At 40.8% G+C, this 21,194-nt stretch overlaps 1 protein-coding gene across 1 annotated transcript in view; it reads left to right on the top strand.

Moving 5' to 3' along the window:
• Positions 1-21,194, top strand: part of PARK2 (parkin RBR E3 ubiquitin protein ligase) — a 1,213,425-nt gene that overhangs the window by 216,293 nt on the left and 975,938 nt on the right. The window contains exon 2 of the mRNA XM_018053444.1: positions 17,049-17,212. Coding sequence (XP_017908933.1) covers positions 17,049-17,212 — 164 coding nt within the window. The remainder of the gene's footprint in view (positions 1-17,048; positions 17,213-21,194) is intronic.

Below are 21,194 nucleotides of genomic sequence, written 5' to 3'. Positions count from 1 at the left end.
CTGTATGGTGTTTATGTAAAAACTGACATATAGACCAATGGAACAGAGTAGAGATCCCAGATATAAACCCACACATGTATGGTCAATTGATTTCCAACAAAGGAGCCAAGAATATATAAAGGGGAAAGAACAGTTTCTTCAATAAATGGTGTTGAATAGCTACATGCAAAAGAATAAAAATGGCCCACTAACGTACATCACATATAAACATCAACTCAGAACATAAAGACTTGAATCTAAAACCTGAAAACCTAAAAAGGAATGAAATCTTGTAATCTGCCGCACTGTGGATGGACCTTGAGGGCATTAAGTTAAGTGAGATCAGTCAGACATCAAAAGGTAAATACCATATGGTCTCACTTATATGAGGAGTTACTTTTTAAAAAAGATTACCCCTTCTCAGCCCCCCAACACAAACTGACTTCATGGATGAAGAAAACAAATTGGATGTTCTCTGAGGGGAGGGGTTAAGGTATGGGCAAAATGGGTCAAAAGGGTCAAAAGGTGCAGACTTCCAGTTATGAAAGAAGTCACGGTGATGTAGTTTACAGCATGGTGACTATAGCTAATACTGTACTGTTCATTAGAAGGTAACAGAGCGAATGCTAAAAGTTCTCATCAGGAGAATAAAAAGCTTAGTAAGAGTGATGGATGGATGTTAATTGTTTCATATGCAGATATTGACCAAGTACATTATACATCTGATACTAATAAAATGTTATGTTAATTATACTCAGTAATTAATTGATTGATTAATCATAGTATTTATGTTTCAGTTAGTAAGTGCTTTTGGGGGGTTGTTTTGAGCAAACTAAGTAGTTTTAATGTTCATGTCTGGAGAAGGAAATGACAACCCACTCCAGTGTTCTCGCCTGGGTAATCCCATGGACAGAGGAGCCTGGTGGCTACAGTCCATGGGATTGTAAAGAGTCAGGATGACTTAGTGACTAAAGAATGCCGTCAATGCTAGCGTAGTTTCATTTTGCACTGTGTAAATCTGGAGCTTTAAAGTAGTCACAATTTTGTGTTTGTGTTTTAATTTGAGACTTCATTTACCTTTTTAAATGTAATAATTTTTTAGTCATCTTTCAACTAGGATCCCAGATTTTTGGTTAAAAATAGGAAAGGTGAAATTTATTTAATAATGCAGAATTAAATGAATTAATACAAATGCTCACAGATACTTCCCATCAAAGCAAATACATGTTCAAAGACGAGTTTTAATTTACTGGACTGTATAAAGTTTTCTTTGACTCCTTATCTTGAGCTTTAAATGTTTAGCCTTGAAATTGTCTCCTGGATTGTAATATTTTCTGTCAGGGATAAAATTAGGAAAGTACTTCATCTATTAGAATGCATAGTTGGTATTACAGAAGGACCTGTTTGACTCTGTATGGTGGAAAAGATAAGATATGCATTGGCCTCTTCACCCTTAAAGCTTATATTGGAGGAGCCTCTGTGTGTGTCTCCGTATGTACACACATAAATTTGTCATAAAGTCAAGTTGAAGTGAAACATGCCTGATGTTTTTGATAGTTACAGGTAACCCTTGAACAACATGGATTTGAAACTAGGTGGGTCCACTTATGTGTGAATTTGTTTCAAGAGTAAATGCGACAATACTACATGATTTGCAGTGGATTAAGTCTGCAGATGTGAAACCCCGGGTACCAAGGCGCCGCAGATACTGAGGAACTATGGATGTGGAGGCCAACCATAAGTTACTTGTGGGTTTTCTACTGCTTAGAGGGTTGACACCCCTAACTCTTGAGTTGTCAAGGGTTAACTCTGTATCAATCTACATCATAGAATTAGAGGTGCCTTTGTGAGAAGCCATGTACAGTCACACATCTGATGCCCAGTTTAATTAACAACGGACATTTGTTAACCATATATTGGCCTCAGGTATGAAGTTCATAATCGTGATACAGCCTTCAGAATATCATAGCATTCACAACATAAACATGTAGATATTTTGACATATTCCTTTTTAAATGTGTGATAGTTGCATTAACATGCTGTCTGAATATTAAAAAGATTGTTCTTTAGGCAAGTATAAAATTTAGCCTGTTAAAAGTTTTAAGGGACACCTCCAGACTTCTCAGAACTATCGAAGACCCTTACTGCTCTCCCGTCACTTGCTGTTGCAGGTGCACTCATCCATTATAGTACTGACATCCTCATGGCTAATGAAAACACCTCACTTTTTTCCTAAAAAAGTAACTAGTGAACTGTGACTTTTTTCTGTTATAATGAAAACATCCACGTGGAAATCCCTTACTTGGTTTTTCTGTGTCTGTCATTAATTTGTTTTTACCTCTGAAATACTTTGAACTCCTTCTGCCTTTAACCACTGCCTCTTCTCAAGGCATTCAGTATATTTTACTTGGTGCAAACTCATATATATCATATTTGATCATATCTGCTCCCAGGATGTTTAATTCATTTTTGTTACATCACTGTCTAGCACTGTGCCTAGCACATAGTTACTTATTCAGTAAATATTTTTTGAAAGTATGAATGAATTTTAATGTCACTAGCAATTTGTTCTAAATCTTACTCATACTGACTTTATAGCATATGGAAATTAGAACAGTGTTAATAATTTGAGCAAATTAAGTTTCTACATTAACACTGAAATGCATGTCTCCTTTTTTTTCCTTACAATTAGCACTAGTCTGGGTCCTGAAAGCACCTTGAGGCACAGCTACTGTAGGATGTTTAAAAGCAAGGCTTTACCACATTGTAAAAGCAAACATCTGAATGCAGAAGATGATGTGTGTGAATTTTGTTAAGTTTCTTTCCATAATTGCAGGCTTCTCTGATGAGTAAAAATAGGAAAGAAAGACATTTAAAATTAAGTGAATGCACATTCACTTGTTTGCTTGTTCCCAGAGTACTCAGAGGGTTTCCCAGGTGGTGCAGGTGGTAAAGAACACACCTACCAGTGCAGGAGACGTAAGAAGAGGTAGGTTTGACCCCGTGGCCTCTGAAGGAGGGCCTGGCAATACACACCAGTCTTATCTGGAGAATCCCATGGACAGAGGAGTCTAGCGGACTACAGTCCATAGGGTTACAAAGAGCTGGACAAGACTGAGACGACTTAGCGTGCATGCATGTGGGCGGAAAGTTTTCCTGAGTTACAGTTCACATAATAAAAGTTTCAGCCATTCAAACTATAATTCAATTTTTTTCTAGTATTTTTGCAGAGTTCTACAACTATCACCACAATCTATTTTAGATTTCATCACCCCTAAAAGAAACCCCTACCCTTGAGCCATAACTCCCATTTCTCCCTGAATACCATCCTACTACTACTACTGCTGCTAAGTCACTTCAGTCATGTCCGATTCTGTGCGACCCCAGAGACGGCAGCCCACCAGGCTCCCCCGTGCCTGGGATTCTCCAGGCAAGAACACTGGAGTGGGTTGCCGTTTCCTGCTCCTAGTCAACCACTAATATACTTTCTTTGTCTAAAGATTTGCCTCTTCTGGACATTTAATATGAATGAATCATGTAACTTGTGGTCTTTTGTAACTGGCTTCTTTTACTTAGTATTTATGTTTCCTTAATGTTGTATCTGTAGTTGGAATCAGTACCCTAAAAAGGATACTAATTTAAAAATTACCATTAAATATTTAATTGTATGCATATACCACATATATGCGTATGTTGTTTAGTCGCTAGGTTGTGTCCAACTGTTTTGCAACTCAGGGACTGTAGCCTGCCAGGCTCCTCTGTTCAAGGGACTTCCCAGCCAAGAATACTGGAGTGGGTTGCCATTGTCTTCTCGAGGGGATCTTCCCAACCCAGGGATGGAACCCGCATCTCCTACATTGGCAGGTGGATGCTTTGCCACTGAGCCACCAGGGAAACCCTACCACCTGTATGCCTAAATTCATTATTAATCCATCTTTTGGTCATTAAAATGAGACTGATATGAACATCCATGTATAAGTTTCTACATGGAAATAAATGTTCTTTTCTCTTGAGTATATGTCTAGGAGTAGAATTGCTGGTTTATATGGTATCTCTGTATGTCTCATTGTTTGAAGGACTGTCTGACTGTTTTCCAAAGTGACTGCACCATGTTACGTTCACATCAGGGATGTATGAAGTTCCAACTTCTCCATGTCTATAGAGAGATTTTAAGAGAAGATCTTAATAAATGTATCCAAAGGGAGCTTAAGAACGTAACATCATTTTGATGACTACCAGAAAGCCATTTTGCAATTTATTTTGGAAAATAGGGTTGCTTTTTATTGCATTAATAGCTACTATTAACAATACTAGCAGCTACATTTACTGATTGTTTACAGTATACATGCAGTCTGCCATTTAATCCTCGCCACAGCGCTGGACAGTAGACGCAAGTGTGGTTTCCACTGTTGAGGACACTAAAGCAGAGCAAGGTTAAATGAAGGAAGAGGAGAAGGGAGTCCACCAAGGTGACCGGACACGAGGGCTCTACATATGCAGTCATACTCTGCCTGGCACATGTCGACTGATGCTGCCACAGGCTTTTTCTGGGGAGTTAGAAAATACACTCAGGATTGGAATTTTGTATTTAAAGTTTAAGATTAAAATTACAATATAAGTTTTGGTCTGTGGGACAGAGACTCCCTTTTACTGACCATCTAACTGACCATTTTGTTTAATTGTCAAATATGTTTTGTGTTAAATCAGTAGAAGACATAGGATTGTGATTTTTTTAATTCATTTTAATTTTTTTATATTTATTTTATTTTTTGATGACTCAGTGTGGCATGGGGGATCTTTGTTTCCGCACCAGGGATAGATCCCACACCCCCTGTATTGGAAGCCTGGGGTCTTAATCAGTGGACTACCAGAGAAGTCTAGGATGTGATTCCTCATAAACTATTAATACTATCATTTGGTGAATGTCTACTGTGTTCCAAACACTCTTCCAAGTCTGTTTCTATATTAACTCAAAAGTAATGTGATGCTGACTTTAGAATATATTAGCTTAAATGCTTTTAATGCACAAATCAGTGAGGTATATTAGCTCAAGTAAAAACATTTACTTTTCTCAAAATTACAATTTGCTTTTCTCACACATTTCTTTTACTCAGTCTAAATAATTTAATCATATTCATTTTCTTCATCTTAAAAATTAGTGGCTAATAGGCATATGAAAGTATGTTACACAACAAAAATTATTGGAGAGATGCAATTAACACCACAGTGAGGTGTCACCTCATCCCTGTCAAAATGACTCTCATGAAAAAACTTACAACTAACATGTTGGAGAGGATGTGGAGAAAAGGGAACCTTTGTATATTGTTGATGGGGATGTAAATTGGTGCATTTACTTGGTATGACATGCCTTATGGAGAAAGTGTGTTAAAGAAGCTTTGTTCAGGTATGAGTTTGATTGCTGCTGGCCGTGGTTCAGTGTTAATGAATCAGCTATGTATATTAGATGTCTCTAAACAGAGATGCAGGTAAAACAAAGCTATGTATTGATTGCTTGGTGAAAATTTTGTGATGAGAAGCTCACAGGAACCTAACTCTGCATTTCTCTTAGGAACTACGGTTTAGTATTCTACTAATTTAGTGTTTGTGGTGACTTTATAGAACCTAACTACCATGAGTAACAAAAATGGATTATTTTTTGTTTTGAATTTCTTTCTGTGTCACTGTGAAACATCTCTGAGATAAAAGCATTTTTAAAATATGTTTTTACCAAAGCCTTGAGGCTGCATATATAGTTTATTCAATTTGGGAAAAATGCCTGCCTTTTGACATGATTGGCAAAACAAGTCGTATTGGATCAGTCAGTCAGTAAGAATTTATCAGAAAAAAACCAATGGCCCCCAATAGCCATTTTGTTATTATTTAATTCTTAAGCCTCGGTGGGTACGTGACTGTCTGGCTAGATGGCTGCCTAGCTGGCTTGTTAGGTGAATGAATGACTGGGTCGATGGTTGAATAGATATAAGATTGGATGTTAGGGAAGGAATAGAGCTTTGCCAGCAGTTCATTTCCCAATTGAAATAAGGCACAACTAACTTGTATTGGGTTGACAAAAAAGTATGTGTGTCTTTTTCCATCAGATCTTATGGAAAACCGCCCCCCACCCCTGTACTTTTTTTGGACAATCTAATATTACAAATGACAGCCTTATGTCTACTCTCCTGAGACTCAACTCAGTCTTATCTCTACTCTCCCCTTGGGCGTAGAGGCCCCTTGGGCGGTTGTGCCTGTTCCGTCGGGACGCCAGGCTGGCTCCTCAGTCCTCCACTGTCTCCTGGAGGGTGCTGTCTAACCACGTCGTCCTCTGCCGACGCCTTTTCCTTTTGCCTTCCATCTTTCCCAGGATCAGAGGAATTGCTTCTTGGCAAGACTGAGGGTGTGGAAGATGTTGTCCCTCTTTGCTTTATCTGAATTCCTAACAACCCACCCTAACCCAGACGATAGTCTGAGATGCCTAAAATAGACCATTCTTAAAGCCAACTTTCACTCTACTGTCCAAGAAGTGAAGTGAAGTCGCTCAGTCGTGTCCGACTCTTTGCGACCCCATGGACTGTAGCCTAACAAGTTCCTCCATCCATGGGATTTTTTAGGCAAGAGGACTGAAATGGGTTGCCATTTCCTTCTCCAGTGTATCTTCCCAGCCCAGGGATCGAACCTGGGTCTCCCGCATTGTAGGCAGACTCTTTACCATCTGAGGCACCAGGGAAGCCCTACTGTATAAGAAGCCAAGCACTATTATAAATTAATGGTTAAAAGAAGCTTTTTAATCACCAATAATTTAAGTTACCCTTTTTCTTTTGGATCCCATGTGCTAATGAACCAGAGTGAAACTGGGAAAGAATGAGTGGGTTGACTTTTCTTAAAAATGGGAAAATATTGATTTTGAAGAGAAAGTAGGACAAGAACTATTATGAACTATTAAGAACTATTATGACACCTCATCCATAGACATGTTTTCTAACATATCAGTCTTAAGTAAGCTTACGTGAGGGTTCAGAGGTGTAGAGATTGCCTTTTACCTCCCCGGGGTAACATACAGCCTTTGTAGCGAGGGGCTCAGGACACAGCTTCTAGTTCCTGCTTCTTCTCTTTTAAATCTCAGGTAAACCACTTTTCCTTCTCATACATCTGTTTATTCACTTTAAAAGTAGGAGTAGTAAATGCTGTCACAATCATTGTTCACAGCTGTTGTGAAGATTAACAGAGATAATGTCTGTAAAAGCACTTTGAAAACTGAAAGCTCACTCTAAACATAAGATATCATTATCAGTATCCTAAAGTCACTTTGGATCAATTACAGTGAACTCTAAAACACAGTGAAATACAGCTCCATTGGGAATATCTTTCTTATTGAATGAAAATTTTCTAACCAACTAAACATTAAAAGCTCATTTGGTAAAGAATCCACATGCAGTGCAGGAGACCCTGGTTTGATTCGTGGGTTGGGAAGATCTGGAGAAGTGCTAGGCTACCCACTCCAGTAGTCTCGGACTTCCCTTGTGGCTCAGGTGGTAAAGAGTCCACCTGCAATGTGGGAGACCTGGGTTCCATCCCTGGGTTGGAAAGATCCCCTGGAGAAGGGAAAGGCTACTCACTCCAGTATTCTGGCCTGGAGAATTCCATGAACTGTATAGATGGGGTCACAAAGAGCTGGACACGATTAAGCAACTGAAAAAAAAAAAAATTACTATTGTGCAATTGATGTAGTAACTGAAATTTTTAAACGATATGGTGGGCCTTAGGTAAGAGTTAATAATTGCATTTTTTAAATTGATTAACTTTCAAACTATTTCTGTCTTTGTAAAACACAGCTCTACAGAGAGTGCATCCTTAGGTAAACCTTGTTCTTTCCTATCTGACAGCCTATGCCTTTTAATTGAAGTATTTATTTCATTAAAATTTAATGCAATTATTGAAATGACTGAATTTGAGTCTGTCATTTTATTACATGTTTTCTACTTACTCTTCCATTTTTGCTCCTCTATTACTTCATTTCTGATTCTAGCTGATTCAATATTTTTTAGAATTCCACTGTAATTTTTATTTGCTTTTTGACTCAACATTATAATTTACTCCAAGAATTTTAATGCATATTCTTAAATTCTGACAGTCAATACTGTTAATATTGCACCAGTTTCCCCACAAAATGTACAAGAAATGGTTGTTATCCATCCCCTGTTCTTTTTGTCATAGTTATTATATTTGTATTTTGGACCACTCATGAAGCTTTTTAATTTTTGTGTTGAATGTTTTCTTTGCTCAGCACCATAACAGACTACCACTAGCTTGGGAAGTTTAAATAATATAAATGTAGTTTTCCACAGTTCTGGAGTCTGGAAGTCTGAGATCAGAGTCCAGCATGGTTAGGTTCTGGGATGGGCCTTCTTCCTGACTCAGACAACCTCCATCTCCCTGCACCCTCGTGTAGCAGAAGGAGGGGAAGCAAACATTCTGGCATCTTTTCCTATAGGATAAGGACACTAATATCATCATGATGGCCCCATTCTCATGACCTTATTAGGTAAACCCAAGTACCTCCACAAGGTCCCATCTCCAGATATCATTGTATTGGGTGATAGGGCTTTAAAATATGAATTTGAGGATGTGACTTAGTTAAGTCCATATAATCTATTGCATTATTAAAGAAATTAAGATGAACAAAGCAAAATCCCTGTATAATTGTCTTCTGTATTTACTCAGATATTTTTGCATTTCTGTTGTTCTTAAACTTTCATGAGGACCATCATTTCCCCCTGGTATCATTAACCTCTAAAATGAAGTTTTCATCTGCATTTCTTATAGGGTGAGTCTGCTTGTGACAGGTTTTCTTAGTTTTCTTACATCTTGAAAAGCAAAAGTCAGTGTCTGACTTGTAGGCGGATTTTTTACCAGCTGAGCCACAAGGGAAGCCCAAGAATACTGGAGTTGTAGTGTATCCCTTCTGCAGCAGATCTTCCTGAGTCAGGAATCGAACTGGGATCTCCTGTATTGCAGGCGGATTCTTTACCAGCTGAGCTATCAGGGAAGCCTTTCTTATATCTTAAAATATCTTTATTTTGCCTTTATTCCTAAAGATTATTTTTACTGGATATAGAATTCTTTATTTAACAGTACTTTTGTTTTTAATTTGAAAACCTTAAAGATGTTATACTTTTACTTCTGGCCTCCCTTGTTTTTAATGATGAGGTAACCACAACAAACTGTGGGAAATTTTTAAAGAGATAGGAATATCAGACCACCTTACCTGTCTCCTGAGAAATCTGTATGCAGTTCAAGAAGCAACCGTTAGAACCAGACATGGAACAACAGACTGGTTCCAATTTGGGAAAGAAGTATGTAAAGTCTCTATATTATCAACCTGCTTATTTAACTTATATGCAGAGTACATCATGTGAAATGCCAGGCTGGATAAAGCCAAGCTGGCATTTAGTTAAAGCTGTGGTTTTTCCTGGAGAAGAAAATGGCAACCTAGTCCAGTATTCTTGCCTGGACAACCCCACGGATGGAGGAGTCCACAGGGTCGCAAAGAGTCAGACATGACTGGGCGACTTCACTTTCATACTTTTCATGGTTTTTCCAGTACTCAGGTATGGATATGAGAGTTGGATTATAAAGAAACCTGAGTGCTGAAGAACTGATGCTTTTGAATCGTGGTGTTGGAGAAGACCCTTGAGAGTCCCTTGGACAGCAAGGAGATCCAACCAGTCAATCCTAAAGGAAATCAGTCCTAAATATTCATTGGAAGGACTGATGCTGAAGCTGAAACTCCAATACTTTGGCCACCTGATGCGAAGAACTGACTTATGCTGGGGAAGACTGAAGGCAGGAGAAGAAGGGGACGACAGAGGATGAGATGGTTGGATGGCATCACTGACTCAGGGACATTTTCTCTTCTAGAATGACATCTAGGATATCATATTACCTTTAGTTGCCATGTCTCCTTTGGCCCCTCTAGATGGTAAAAATTTCTCGGGTTGGATTTTGATGACCTGGAAAATTCTGAGGGCTAATGGTCAGGTATTTTTAGGACTGTTCCTCTACTGGTATATGTCTGATGCTCCTCTCAAGGTTAGACTGGGGTTTTGTGTTTTGGAGAGGAAGACCCCAGAGATAAAAAGCCATGGTCCTCCTGTGAGATGAAGAGTACACAGCATCAGTGGGACTTCTCTCTGCTGATGTTGACCTGGATCACCTGGCTAAAGTGCTGTTCTCTGGTTTCTCTGCTAGGAAGTTTCTCTTGTTCCCTCTTTCCACACTGTGCTCTTTGGAAGAAGTCACTATTTGAAGTGCTCATTTAAAGGGTGGAGAGTTAAAGTCCATCTCTTTGAGTGGATCTTTCCCTTTGCCGAGATGCTTTAAGTATGTTATGTGTCTGTGTGGTTCAGGAACTTGTCAGAGATGTGGGTAGACAGAGTTGCCAATTCCCTTTATGCTTCTTTTCCTTCTGGGATTTTTCCTGCTGTTCTCTTCTTAGAGGCAAGTTTCTCCAGGTTCAGGATTTTGCTTCTTTGCAGTGTACCTGCAACCCTTCATGCCATCCAGATTGTACCTGGCTGTAAATAAGAGCTGTGAGTGAGCTTGCCGGCCTTTGCTTCTCCTGACATGCGCTCTCTACCAGAGTCTCCCTTCTCTTCACACTTCAGTGCTTTCAGGTCCACATATTTTCTGCAGGGAATTGACCTGACATGTTCCTGAGCCATTACAAAAAGTGGAAATCCCGGTCTGTGTCTAACACTGTGACAGTGAGGATGAAGAGACTAGAAGAAGTTTCTGATCAGAAAGAACTTACAGTAGAGTTCATTCAGTTGTTCAACCAAGTCCGACTCTTTGTGAACCCATGGACCACAGCACACCAGGCCTCCCTGTCCATCATCAACTCCTGGATTTACCCAAGCTCATGTCTACGTGTTGGTGTTGCCATCCAACCACCTCATCTTCTGTTGTCCCCTTCTCCCACCTTCAATCGTTCCCAGAATCAGGGTCTTTTCAAATGAGTCAGCTCTTTTCATCAGGTGGCAAAAGTATTGTAATTTCAGCTTCACCATCAGTCCTTCCAATGAATATCCAGGACTGATTTCCTTTACGATTGACTCGTTGGATCTCCTTGCAGTCCAAGGGAATTCTCAGGAGTCTTCTCCAGCACCACAGTTCAAAAGCATCAATTCTTCGGTGCTCAGCTTTCTTTATAGTCCAACTCTCACATCCATTCATGACCACTGGAAAAGCCATAGCTTTGACTAGATGGACTTTTGTTGGCAAAGTAATGTCTCTGCTTTTTAATATGCTGTCTAGATTGGTCATAACTTTTCTTCCAAGGAGCAAGGGTCTTTTGCAGTCACCATCGCAGTGATTTTGGAGCCCCAAAAGATAAAATCTCTCGCTGTTTCCATTGTTTCCCTGTCTATTTCCCATGAAGTAATGGGACCAGATGCCATGATCTTAGTTTTCTAAATGTTTTAAGTTAAATGATATAAATAATAGCCTTAAAATAGGAACAAGAATCTGGGTCCTGTAAGAATTCAATATAAGTTTGTGTACATAAGTCACTTAACATTGAGCTGTGGTTCCAAAAATGCTATATACTTCTACAGATTTGTTCTTCACCATTATTCACTGGTTAAAGGAATAGAGTACTGTAGACTAAATTATATTAGAAAAGAGTAGGGCTCAGAACAGTGACGTTATATGACTTTCACTTTTTAAAGGAACTTGTTGAAGTCAGAATCTGTCCTTTGCAGCAAGCGGATGATTTTGCAATTGTCTCGTCCTGGTGGTTAATACAATGGTTGTTTTCATGGTGCTGTTTCCTAGAACTTCTCTCTCACAAAATCTTGTTCATTTCCCTAACGTGCAGCACTCTGAATGATCAGCTACAAAATAAGGGGGCAGGGGGAGGTAATCATGGCCCAAAAAGGGGATTTCTGCCAGTTGAGTTTGATCCATGACTCAAGCCTGGATGGGTTCCATTGTTAACCAGGGTTCTCAGCTCTGCTTGATGCAAGTTCGACATCACTGTTTAAGGCTTCATGCTCAGTGGAGGCCTGTGTTTACATTGTCAGTTGAAGTTAGGGCCTTAAGAGCCAGAGTATATTCATAGTTCGTTCTTTTAGGGAAATTTGGTGCATTTGTGCATGAGCCTTCCCTCAATACATTTTTTGTTGTTACTCTTTATATCTGTTGTATAGGAAGGGTAACTTTACTAAATGTTGCAGTTAGCTTTCTTCTAACATTTTCCTTTGAACTTAGAAATTACCTTTATGATCAACTAGCAAGTGCTTCTTATCCCTTAATTGTTGATTTCACATTTGTTACTCCCCACCCCCCCCACCCCCCGCACATGGTCATCAGATTATAATATGGCTCTTTTTCAAAATAAGTGTTCACTTTTTTCTTAAAATATTAACAGTTTTCAAGTGTTGGTCAGACTTTCATCTCCTACTTACTTTAATCCTGCACTGTAAATGTTCTTGTTGAATCATACTTTGTGTTTTTTCAACTTAAGAAAAAAAGTAATTAAAGTTCAAGTTTAAAGCATACAATAAAATACCCAATTTGGAAAGTCATTCATCTAGGAAGTGTGTTAAATTTTTTCACTAGCAGAGTCCTATGAAAAATGCCTAATATGCTGCAGTGTTTTTAAACATGTTTTAAATTATGACAGCACAAAATTAGGATTATAACAAATTTTATGTTAAGAATACTGAAGATATACTATGTGATTTGTGGGAGGTTAATTTCACCTTTATGTAAGTGTTTTGAGATTCTCATAGAAGTTCTTAAGTACGTGTTCAGTAGAGTTTTTGTGAGGAAATTCTATAGCTTGAGGATCATAGGAATTGGTCCTAAGAATTAGATAACTCTATGGAATCACATTGTTCTGAGAAATATCTGACGTAGTAGGTTGTGAGAGAGTTGAATTTTAAAATAAGAAAATAAAGTAAAAATCATGGTGAATGAAAATTTCCCATTTGAATACATTAAATTACCCAAGAATTATAAGACATGCAGCTTGGATAATGCAACCCTAGGCGGACGCTCAGAAAAGAAGAGAGATCAAGCAGAACTCTGGGCACTCTGAAATCAGTAAGAAAGTATGTCCTGTGTTGTTGAAGGAAACCAGGAGGACCTAGTGGCCGATGCTTAGAGAAAAATAAAAAGTGCTATTAGATCAAGGGCCTTGCTGATTATTCCAAAGTGGCCAAATATGAAAAGAATAGAAAAGCAACCATTGATTGAAAATGTGGAGGTCATGCCAAGAGTAATCTTCAAGACTTTAAGAGTGGGTTCATTAAAGAATGCAAAGGAAAGAAATGGAGAGTTAACAATAAGAAGTTCACAGTAGATTTTTCTGGGCAGAGATGTTGGATAAGGAATGGAAGGGAATCTGAGGACAAGTTCTGTCTGCTTGGGGCTGGCGATACTAGAGTGATGTTTCTTAAAGGTAAAGAAGAAACTGCCTTACCAAGGGACATTAAGAGATATGTAGGGTTACCTTTGGTTGGCACAGTTATTAGAATATGCTCCTGTTATTTACTGGGCTGCAGCTGGAGCTAAACATCCTATAGAGGCGATTAGGGCATTCTTTTTTGAGAAGGAACTGTCTTGCCCAAAACTGTTGATCCCATTTATATGCTGACCATAGTGGTCTGTCTTGAGCTGTGCTTTTATTTAATTCTCTCAACAAATATTTCAGTTGACCAAATACCTACTATGTACTTGATCAATCTTTCCATGATAGATTCATTGTCTATTTTTGACTTGTTGCTCAACAATATTCATTTATAAAGGACTGATATGATTTATACAAGTTGAGTTTAAGCTCACAAACTTTAATCTTCCATTTATGAGGAAAACAGAAGGCTTTTAGATAGTAATGATTTCATTAGTGGTACAGAGTTATCTAGTATTTATTTTGCAGATTTTGTTTTTCCCCTGTAGTTTTCTTTATAATTCTTTTCCTTAGGGTAGAATTTTCATGATTTGAATTTCTAGAGAAAATCAACAACTTTAGATCTCCTTAAATATTTATTCCTTTTTTTTTTTATTATATTGGGGTATATCTGATTAACAGTCTTGTAAGAGTTTCAGGTGAGCAGTGAAGGGACTCAGCCATACATAAACATACACCATTAATTTGTTTGTTTGCTTTTTTGCACTTCATTTTCACTTGCTTTCTGTTCTTTTCCTAGCCTTTTCGTTTGTCTTTGTTTATATTGATATTGGCGTTTAAGGTTACAGAGTTTCTTCGGATTACTTCTTTCAATGAATTTTATGTATTTAACCCTTTTTTAAAATAGCTTTTGTATGGTTTTTCAACTGCTCCTTCCCTATTTTTACTTCAAAAAAAAAAAAAAAAACCACATCAGTTCCCACCACCAGAATATCAGGTTTGGAACTAGACCGAAGCTTTTGTTCCTTATAGTCATTCACTGGTCGCCATGTCTCATCTATGAATTGGTTGCCTTACAGTCTCTGATCTAAGGATACCAAGAATATACTTCAAGGGCTTCCAGTATATTTTTATTTGCCTCCTCTAACTTTCAACAGTGTCACATGGCATCTACTTTAACGTATATCAAAAGCACCTTTTCCTCTGTAATTTTTTTTTTATCAGTTTTCTTTATTTGGGACACTTTTGTCACAGTTCTTACCCTCTCTAAATATTTTCTTTGCTGGTAAAATATGTCAGGTTTTTGCGCTTGTAATGTCATCTCTGGCACTTACTCTCAAGTTTGGTGTCTTTTTTATCTCATTGTGTCTTATAACTATTGTTCATTGTTCTTTGCTCTTAGCACTTGACTGGAGCTTTGACTTTTAATCTCACTTTCTACTGCTAACCTGTACAGAGGCCGTGTGATGCATGGTGTAAAGACTTTTTGCTGTTGTGTTTTACACACACACACACACACACACACGCACACACACACACACAGTCATAAAGAAGGGAACGTGGACTTTTCTTCTGAGAATAGTTCAGGCAGTGTGTTATAGTAGAAATGGAATAGGGTTCAGAGGTAGTTTGAACTGTATTTCAATTGAGATTCCCTTATAAAGTAACTGATGTCCTCAGAAAAGTGATTATAATTCTCAAGGACTGCATTTACTTTTCTATTAAATCAGGATAATAATAGTGACCTCACCAGATCATTCAGTTCGGTTCAGTTCAGTCACTCAGTCGTGTCCGACTCCTTGCGACCCCGTGAATCGCAGCACGCCAGGCCTCCCTGTCCATCACCGACTCCCAAATGGCCTATGTAAGGTACAGCTTCTACCACACAGTAATTACTTAACCATTATTGGTATTGTAAATATTATTTAATTATGATTATTATTTGGTGGGCCATCTCACATATTGAGAACTACTGAGTACTAATGCTCCATTTAAAGAAGGTATAGCAGAAAATTAACTGTAGTCCCTGGCCTTGAGGAGTTTATGATCTTTCATAGAAGGTAGGAACACATATACAAATATCCATTTTTTAAAAGTCATTGTGGGATTGTTGTAAACACTATAAATATTATTAATGTGCTTTATAAATATTTTGAAGATTAGGAAACTGAGAGTTAACGAGTGAAGGTTAGTATGTTTACCCTAGTCCCCTAAGCTGATAAGGGACCTATAGGACCTCTTAGTTTGGAGGATGTACTTGTCTCCTGTGTCATACTGAGTCCCTGAGAAATTGTGGCAAGCCTTATAAGATGTACATAGTAACAGCCCCTGAATCCTGAAGAGGTGAGCTCAGTCTTGACGCTGCTGACAGTGAGTGGCCTCTGGGAGGAGGTCACATCTTAGATGGATCCTGGGGGTGAATGGGCTTTCAGCAGGCAGCGATGAGGAAGGCAGTGTCATTGAACAAAGGGAAGAGGCAGGGGCAGGAGTTTTCTGTGGTCTGTATTTTGGGGGCACTTAGTTTAAAAGCTTTAAGCCTTTAAACTTTTTCAGGGCTGTGACATGGCAGCACTCTAGAATAAGGTTTACTTTGCAGAACAATGTAGGACATTCTGAAAGTGAAAGGAGTATATTAAGACTTCAGTTGCGTTTCCCTGGTGGCTCAGTTGGTAAAGAATCTGCCTGCAGTGTGGGCGACCCGGCTTATATCTCTGGGCCAGGGGAGATTCCCCTGGAGATGAAAATGGCAGCCCACTGCCGTATTCGTGCCTGGAGAATTCCATGGGCAGATGAGCCTGGTGGGTTGCACAGGACCTGCAGTCCATGGGGTGGCAAAGTGTTGGACATGACTGAGCGACACACACACAGACAAGACTTCAGTTGGGAGGCTGTTGCAAGAATCAAGATGTGATTGATAAGCATCGTGACTGGAGGAATGCAACAGAAAGGCCAGATGCAAGAAGAGACTTGGAGGAGGTGGATGGCATTGGCAGCAAGAAGACATGGAGAGGCTGCAAGGCTCCAGCCTGGGTCTTGAGGAGGATAGTGGCTCCAGGAGAAATGGCATCTTTCAAAAGAAGGGGCAGATGCATGTTTCTGTGAGACCCAGTGGAGCCTTTTGGCTGGGACCGCCAGTGATGGCTCGGGCTCTTAGACACAACCTGGTGTGTCTTCACTCTAGTTCAGAAAGTGGCTTGATTTCTTTCCACTGTTGTACCATGAGTGCTGACATGACGCCTTTGATTTTTTATTAAGGGGGATGCCGTAGAGGCAGTGTGAGTTTGTACAAGCTGTCAGAGCTGAATCTCCTGGATAAACTCTTGGGAATCTCACTATTCCAATCAAGCAAGTGTTCTGCTTGAGTCCCCCCTGTTTCGCAGGACGGATGTCAAAGGGAGCATGCAATTTTGTTTGTGGGTCACTGCCTAATATATGAAAGGAAAATCCCATAGGATAACTCCATTTTTCTCCAAATGTTGCTCCATAGCCTTAAGCTTTATAAGTGAAAGAAAATGCACACTGCTTATCAAAGGGCAGTAGAGGGGCAAATCAATTCAGAAATGTTGCACTGCCATTAAGGATTGCCATTAAATGCAATTGCCATTTAAGGGTTTTGACTAAAGCTTCGTGTTTTTGTTTTTGTTTTTGTTTTTTTGTCCAGTGTTTGTCAGGTTCAACTCTAACCACGGGTTCCCAGTGGAGGTCGATTCTGACACCAGCATCTTCCAGCTCAAGGAGGTGGTTGCTAAGCGACAGGGGGTTCCAGCTGACCAGCTGTGTGTGATTTTCGCAGGGAAGGAGCTTCGGAATGGCTTGACAGTGCAGGTGAGTCTCCCTGGGCGGAGGGTTCCTGGGCTGCGGCCAGCCCCATTGCTTATGCCGCTTGCGCTGCCAAGCTGACATTCGTGCCTGAGATCTAATAGAATAAATAGTGCCTAGGGATTCCTTGAACTTTACTCCACACCGCTTCATTAATTCTGACCTTCTTAATTATGCATTAAAACAGCAAGCAGGTACGGATTGGAGAACAACTGTGACTGGGAGAGAGAAGAGAGAGCGAGCGAGCACACAGACTGGGCTTAGTGAATAAATGTTTACTGACTAGAGGAGCAGCAAGGCACCGTTTCTGGGTCTGTTCAATTTCTACCGTACTTATTCCACTTGAATCTTAATGAAGGAGTCACAGAAATTGTCCCAGATCCGGCTGCTCAGTCACTGTGCCGGGAGGGATCTGCAACCCAATTGTGACCCCTGGAGGATGGTCCCGGGTCTGCCGCCGGAGCTCAGGATGGGAGGAGGTTTTGGGGCTCAGGGCCTTGGAGCAGACTCGCGAGCTCCCTGCCCATCAGCGCCCGAGGCGGCGTGGAGGAGGACGCACGCACCGCGAACGTCCACCTGTGTGTTTAATTTCTCCAAGTTTCAGTAACATGTTCCCCAGAATGGGCCGCTGAAATGTTGGGGAGGGTGCAGCCAGTGTTTTTCTCTCCTGTCCCTGACGCTTTCCGGGCCCCGCGGGGCTCCTCATAGCATCACAGCGCTGTATCTTTTCATGGAGTTGGGGTGGGACTTCATTCCCAGCGGGTATTTCCGAAGGGGAAGAGGTGAACTGGGCAGGCCATTGGGGAGCAGTGCCTTCCTCTGGGAGTGGAGACCAGTCTTGTGTTGGGGAAGCCAGCAAACAGGCCCCCATGCGGATTGAAGTCACTCTCTGAGAAAGTATGAAAACCCAGTTGCTTTCTGTGAACTGTTCAGGTAATCCTGAAGAACCCCAAACACATTCCCCGCGTCCCCCTTTTTTCACCAGCTCAGATGAGTCGCATTTCTGCCTGCAGCTGTTTGGGGGCCTGCTCTTGTGAACAGTGGTGGTGGTGGGGGGTGCTGTGTCTCTACCCAGTCCCTACTTTATTGACATCCTATGGCTGTCTCTTTTTGGTGATGATGTTTACTGCTTTAAGAAAGGCTTTCGGATCTGGGTGTAAGAGAGCCGCTATGGAAATGTGAATTGCCCCCTCTTCTCCAGCACCTCTTCTCTGACAGCAGTCTGCTCCGCTCGGTGCACACAGGGTGCTGTGCTTTGCTTTTAGGCAATTTGTGTTTATAAGGGAAGCACCTGTGCTGAAAAGTGTTTTGGTGTTTTTTTTTGTTTTTTGTTTTTTTTAATTTCAGTCAACTAGAAAGCTTTTTTTTTTTTTACTGTACCTGCCAACCTCTAAAACCAAGGATATTCCCATCATAAATTATTTTAAAACAGCTTCTTGAACCAAAATATTTTGTTATCCGAAGTTTTCAGGTTCTAAAGTTTCTCACCTCTACCCGAGGTGATAGGTTATACCAATTACTATAGACAGTTGATTTCTACAGATGGATAGATACAAATATAGATATCTGGATGGGTTCATTAAGATTCTTGATTTTCACAACACTTCCAGTATTCTGGGCTTCTGAGAGGATCCCAAAGAAAGTCAGTACCACTGCTGTTTTCTTAGAGACTGCTGTTGACTTAGGCCCTCTAAAATCAACAGTAATACTAGATTGAACTACATAGGTTAAAAATATCAGCAGTTTCATGGGGCTCAAACTAATAGCTATAACATAAGGGTGTCAAACACGATAACTGCCATATAAAAACTGAAATATAAGTATTATGAAATTTTAAAGGTGTAGGAGAAACAGCTGAGTGAAAGTCACCATAAAGACTTCGGGGTGAGTTGAAACTCAAGTAGGATTCTGGAGATGAAGAATGAGCGTGAGAGGTGTGTGGGAGCAAGCAAAGGGTCCTATTCCTGTAGAACCTAGAGGAGGTGCTGAAGGTGGGTGACAGGGGAATTGGGAGCTGTGTTTTAGAAAGCTTTGACCCATGTGACATTGAAGTTTCATGCGAGGAGATGGAGAACAAAATAGGATGCCCTGGAGGGAAAAGCGAGTCTGGAGATGCCGGTTCATCACTGGCAGGAGTTTCCCAGATTGCAAGAGTTAATGCCAGGGGGAGATGCTGGCAGGCAGTCACACTGAGGTGGGGAGCTCAGGGCTTGCTCTGAGCACTCTCTGCATGGAGGTAAGTACCGCAGTGACTGGAACAGATTCAGTTGCCGGGGTGCAGAGCGTACGGCACGAGCAGTTCCTCCGGTAACAGGAGAGGAGCCGGTACAGGAGGCATTGTGCATCCAGCTGACATTTTCATAGATAATTTGGGGAAAGAAAATCACTAGTAAAGAATGTATGTGCCGTGAAAACATGGAAGACGAGGAAGCAAAGAGCCTTTGGACTTGGTGACAGTGGTGGTGACTTAGGGACTTTCGGGCCAGGACTGTAGCTGGAGAAAGTCAGCTTGCAGGGGTTCAGCGTGAATCGCGGGACTTTGTCACAGGCACAGCTCATCTGGTCATGGAGGGAAGGAGAGACAGGGAGTTCATGGAGGAGCAGCAGCTTCCGCACCGTGTCGTACCTTTCACAGCCCTTGACTGTGCGCATGGCTGACTTTGATACAGTTGTAATCGGTGTGAAAATGCAATTTTATGTAGTGAATTTCTTTCCCTGAACATTATGTCGAGAGAAGGCAATGGCACCCCACTCCAATACTCTTGCCTAGAAAATCCCGTGGATGGAGGAGCCTGGTAGGCTGCAGTCCATGGGGTCACTAAGAGTCAGACACGACTGAGCGACTTCACTTGCATTTTTCACTTTCCTGCGTTGGAGAAGGAAATGGCACCCCACTCCAGTGTTCTTGCCTGGAGAATCCCAGGGCTGGGGATCCTGGTGGGCTGCCGTCTGTGGGGTCACAGAATTGGACGCGACTGACGCGACTTAGCAGCAGCACAGATGTTAGAGTTCCATCCCTGGAAAGATCCCCCAGAGTAGGAAGTGGCAACCCACTCCAGTGTTCTTGCCTGGAGAATCCCAGGGCTGGGGGAGCCTGGTGGGCTGCCGTCTGTGGGGTCGCAGAATCGGACACGACTGACGCGACTTAGCAGCAGCACAGATGTTAGAGTTCCATCCCTGGGAAGATCCCCCAGAGTAGGAAGTGGCAACCTACTCCAGTGTTCTTGCCTGGAGAATCCCAGGGACGGGGGAGCCTGGTGGGCTGCCGTCTGTGGGGTCGCAGAGTCGGACAGGACTGAAGCGACCTAGCAGCAGCAGTAACATTATGTCATAGGCATCCTCCCTGGTGCTGTGTATTCATTTATAAGTGCCTAGATGATCCTCTGTAATGAGAGTGCTTATGTTATATATAGAGAGCATCTAGTTTTTAATATTACAAATTAAGGCAAAATAGTTTTTAAAACGGTCTCTAATATACTTAGAGAATATGGCCTCTGTGTTTCAGTTTGCATGAAGTATTCTCTTGGTGTGTCCAGTTTTCTTGAAGAGATCTCTAGTCTTTCCCATCCTTTTGTTTTTCTCTATTTGTTTGCATTGATCACGGAGGAAGGCTTTCTTATTCCTCCTTGCTATTCTTTGGAGCTCTGCATTCAGATGAGTATATCTTTCCTTTTCTCCTTTGCCTTTCGCTTCTCTTCTTTTCTCAGCCATTTGTAAGGCCTCCCCAGACAACCATTTTGCCTTCTTGTCTGTTTATTTGGGATGATTTTGGTCACCATCTCCTGTATGATGTTCTTCAGGCACTCTGTCTATCAGACCCAATTCCTTGTCTGTATTTCTCACTTCCACTGTATAATTGTAAGGGATTTGATTTAGGTCATACCTGAATGGCCTTGTGGTTTTCTCCACTTTCTTCAATTGAAATATGAATTTTACAATAAGGAGCTGGTGATCTGAGCCACAGTCATTTCCCGGTCTTGTTTTTGCT

This window comes from Capra hircus, chromosome 9 (genome assembly GCF_001704415.2).
Source record: "Capra hircus breed San Clemente chromosome 9, ASM170441v1, whole genome shotgun sequence".
In the NCBI taxonomy this organism is placed as follows: domain Eukaryota; kingdom Metazoa; phylum Chordata; class Mammalia; order Artiodactyla; family Bovidae; genus Capra; species Capra hircus.
This window is presented reverse-complemented; position numbering and strand designations above follow the sequence as displayed.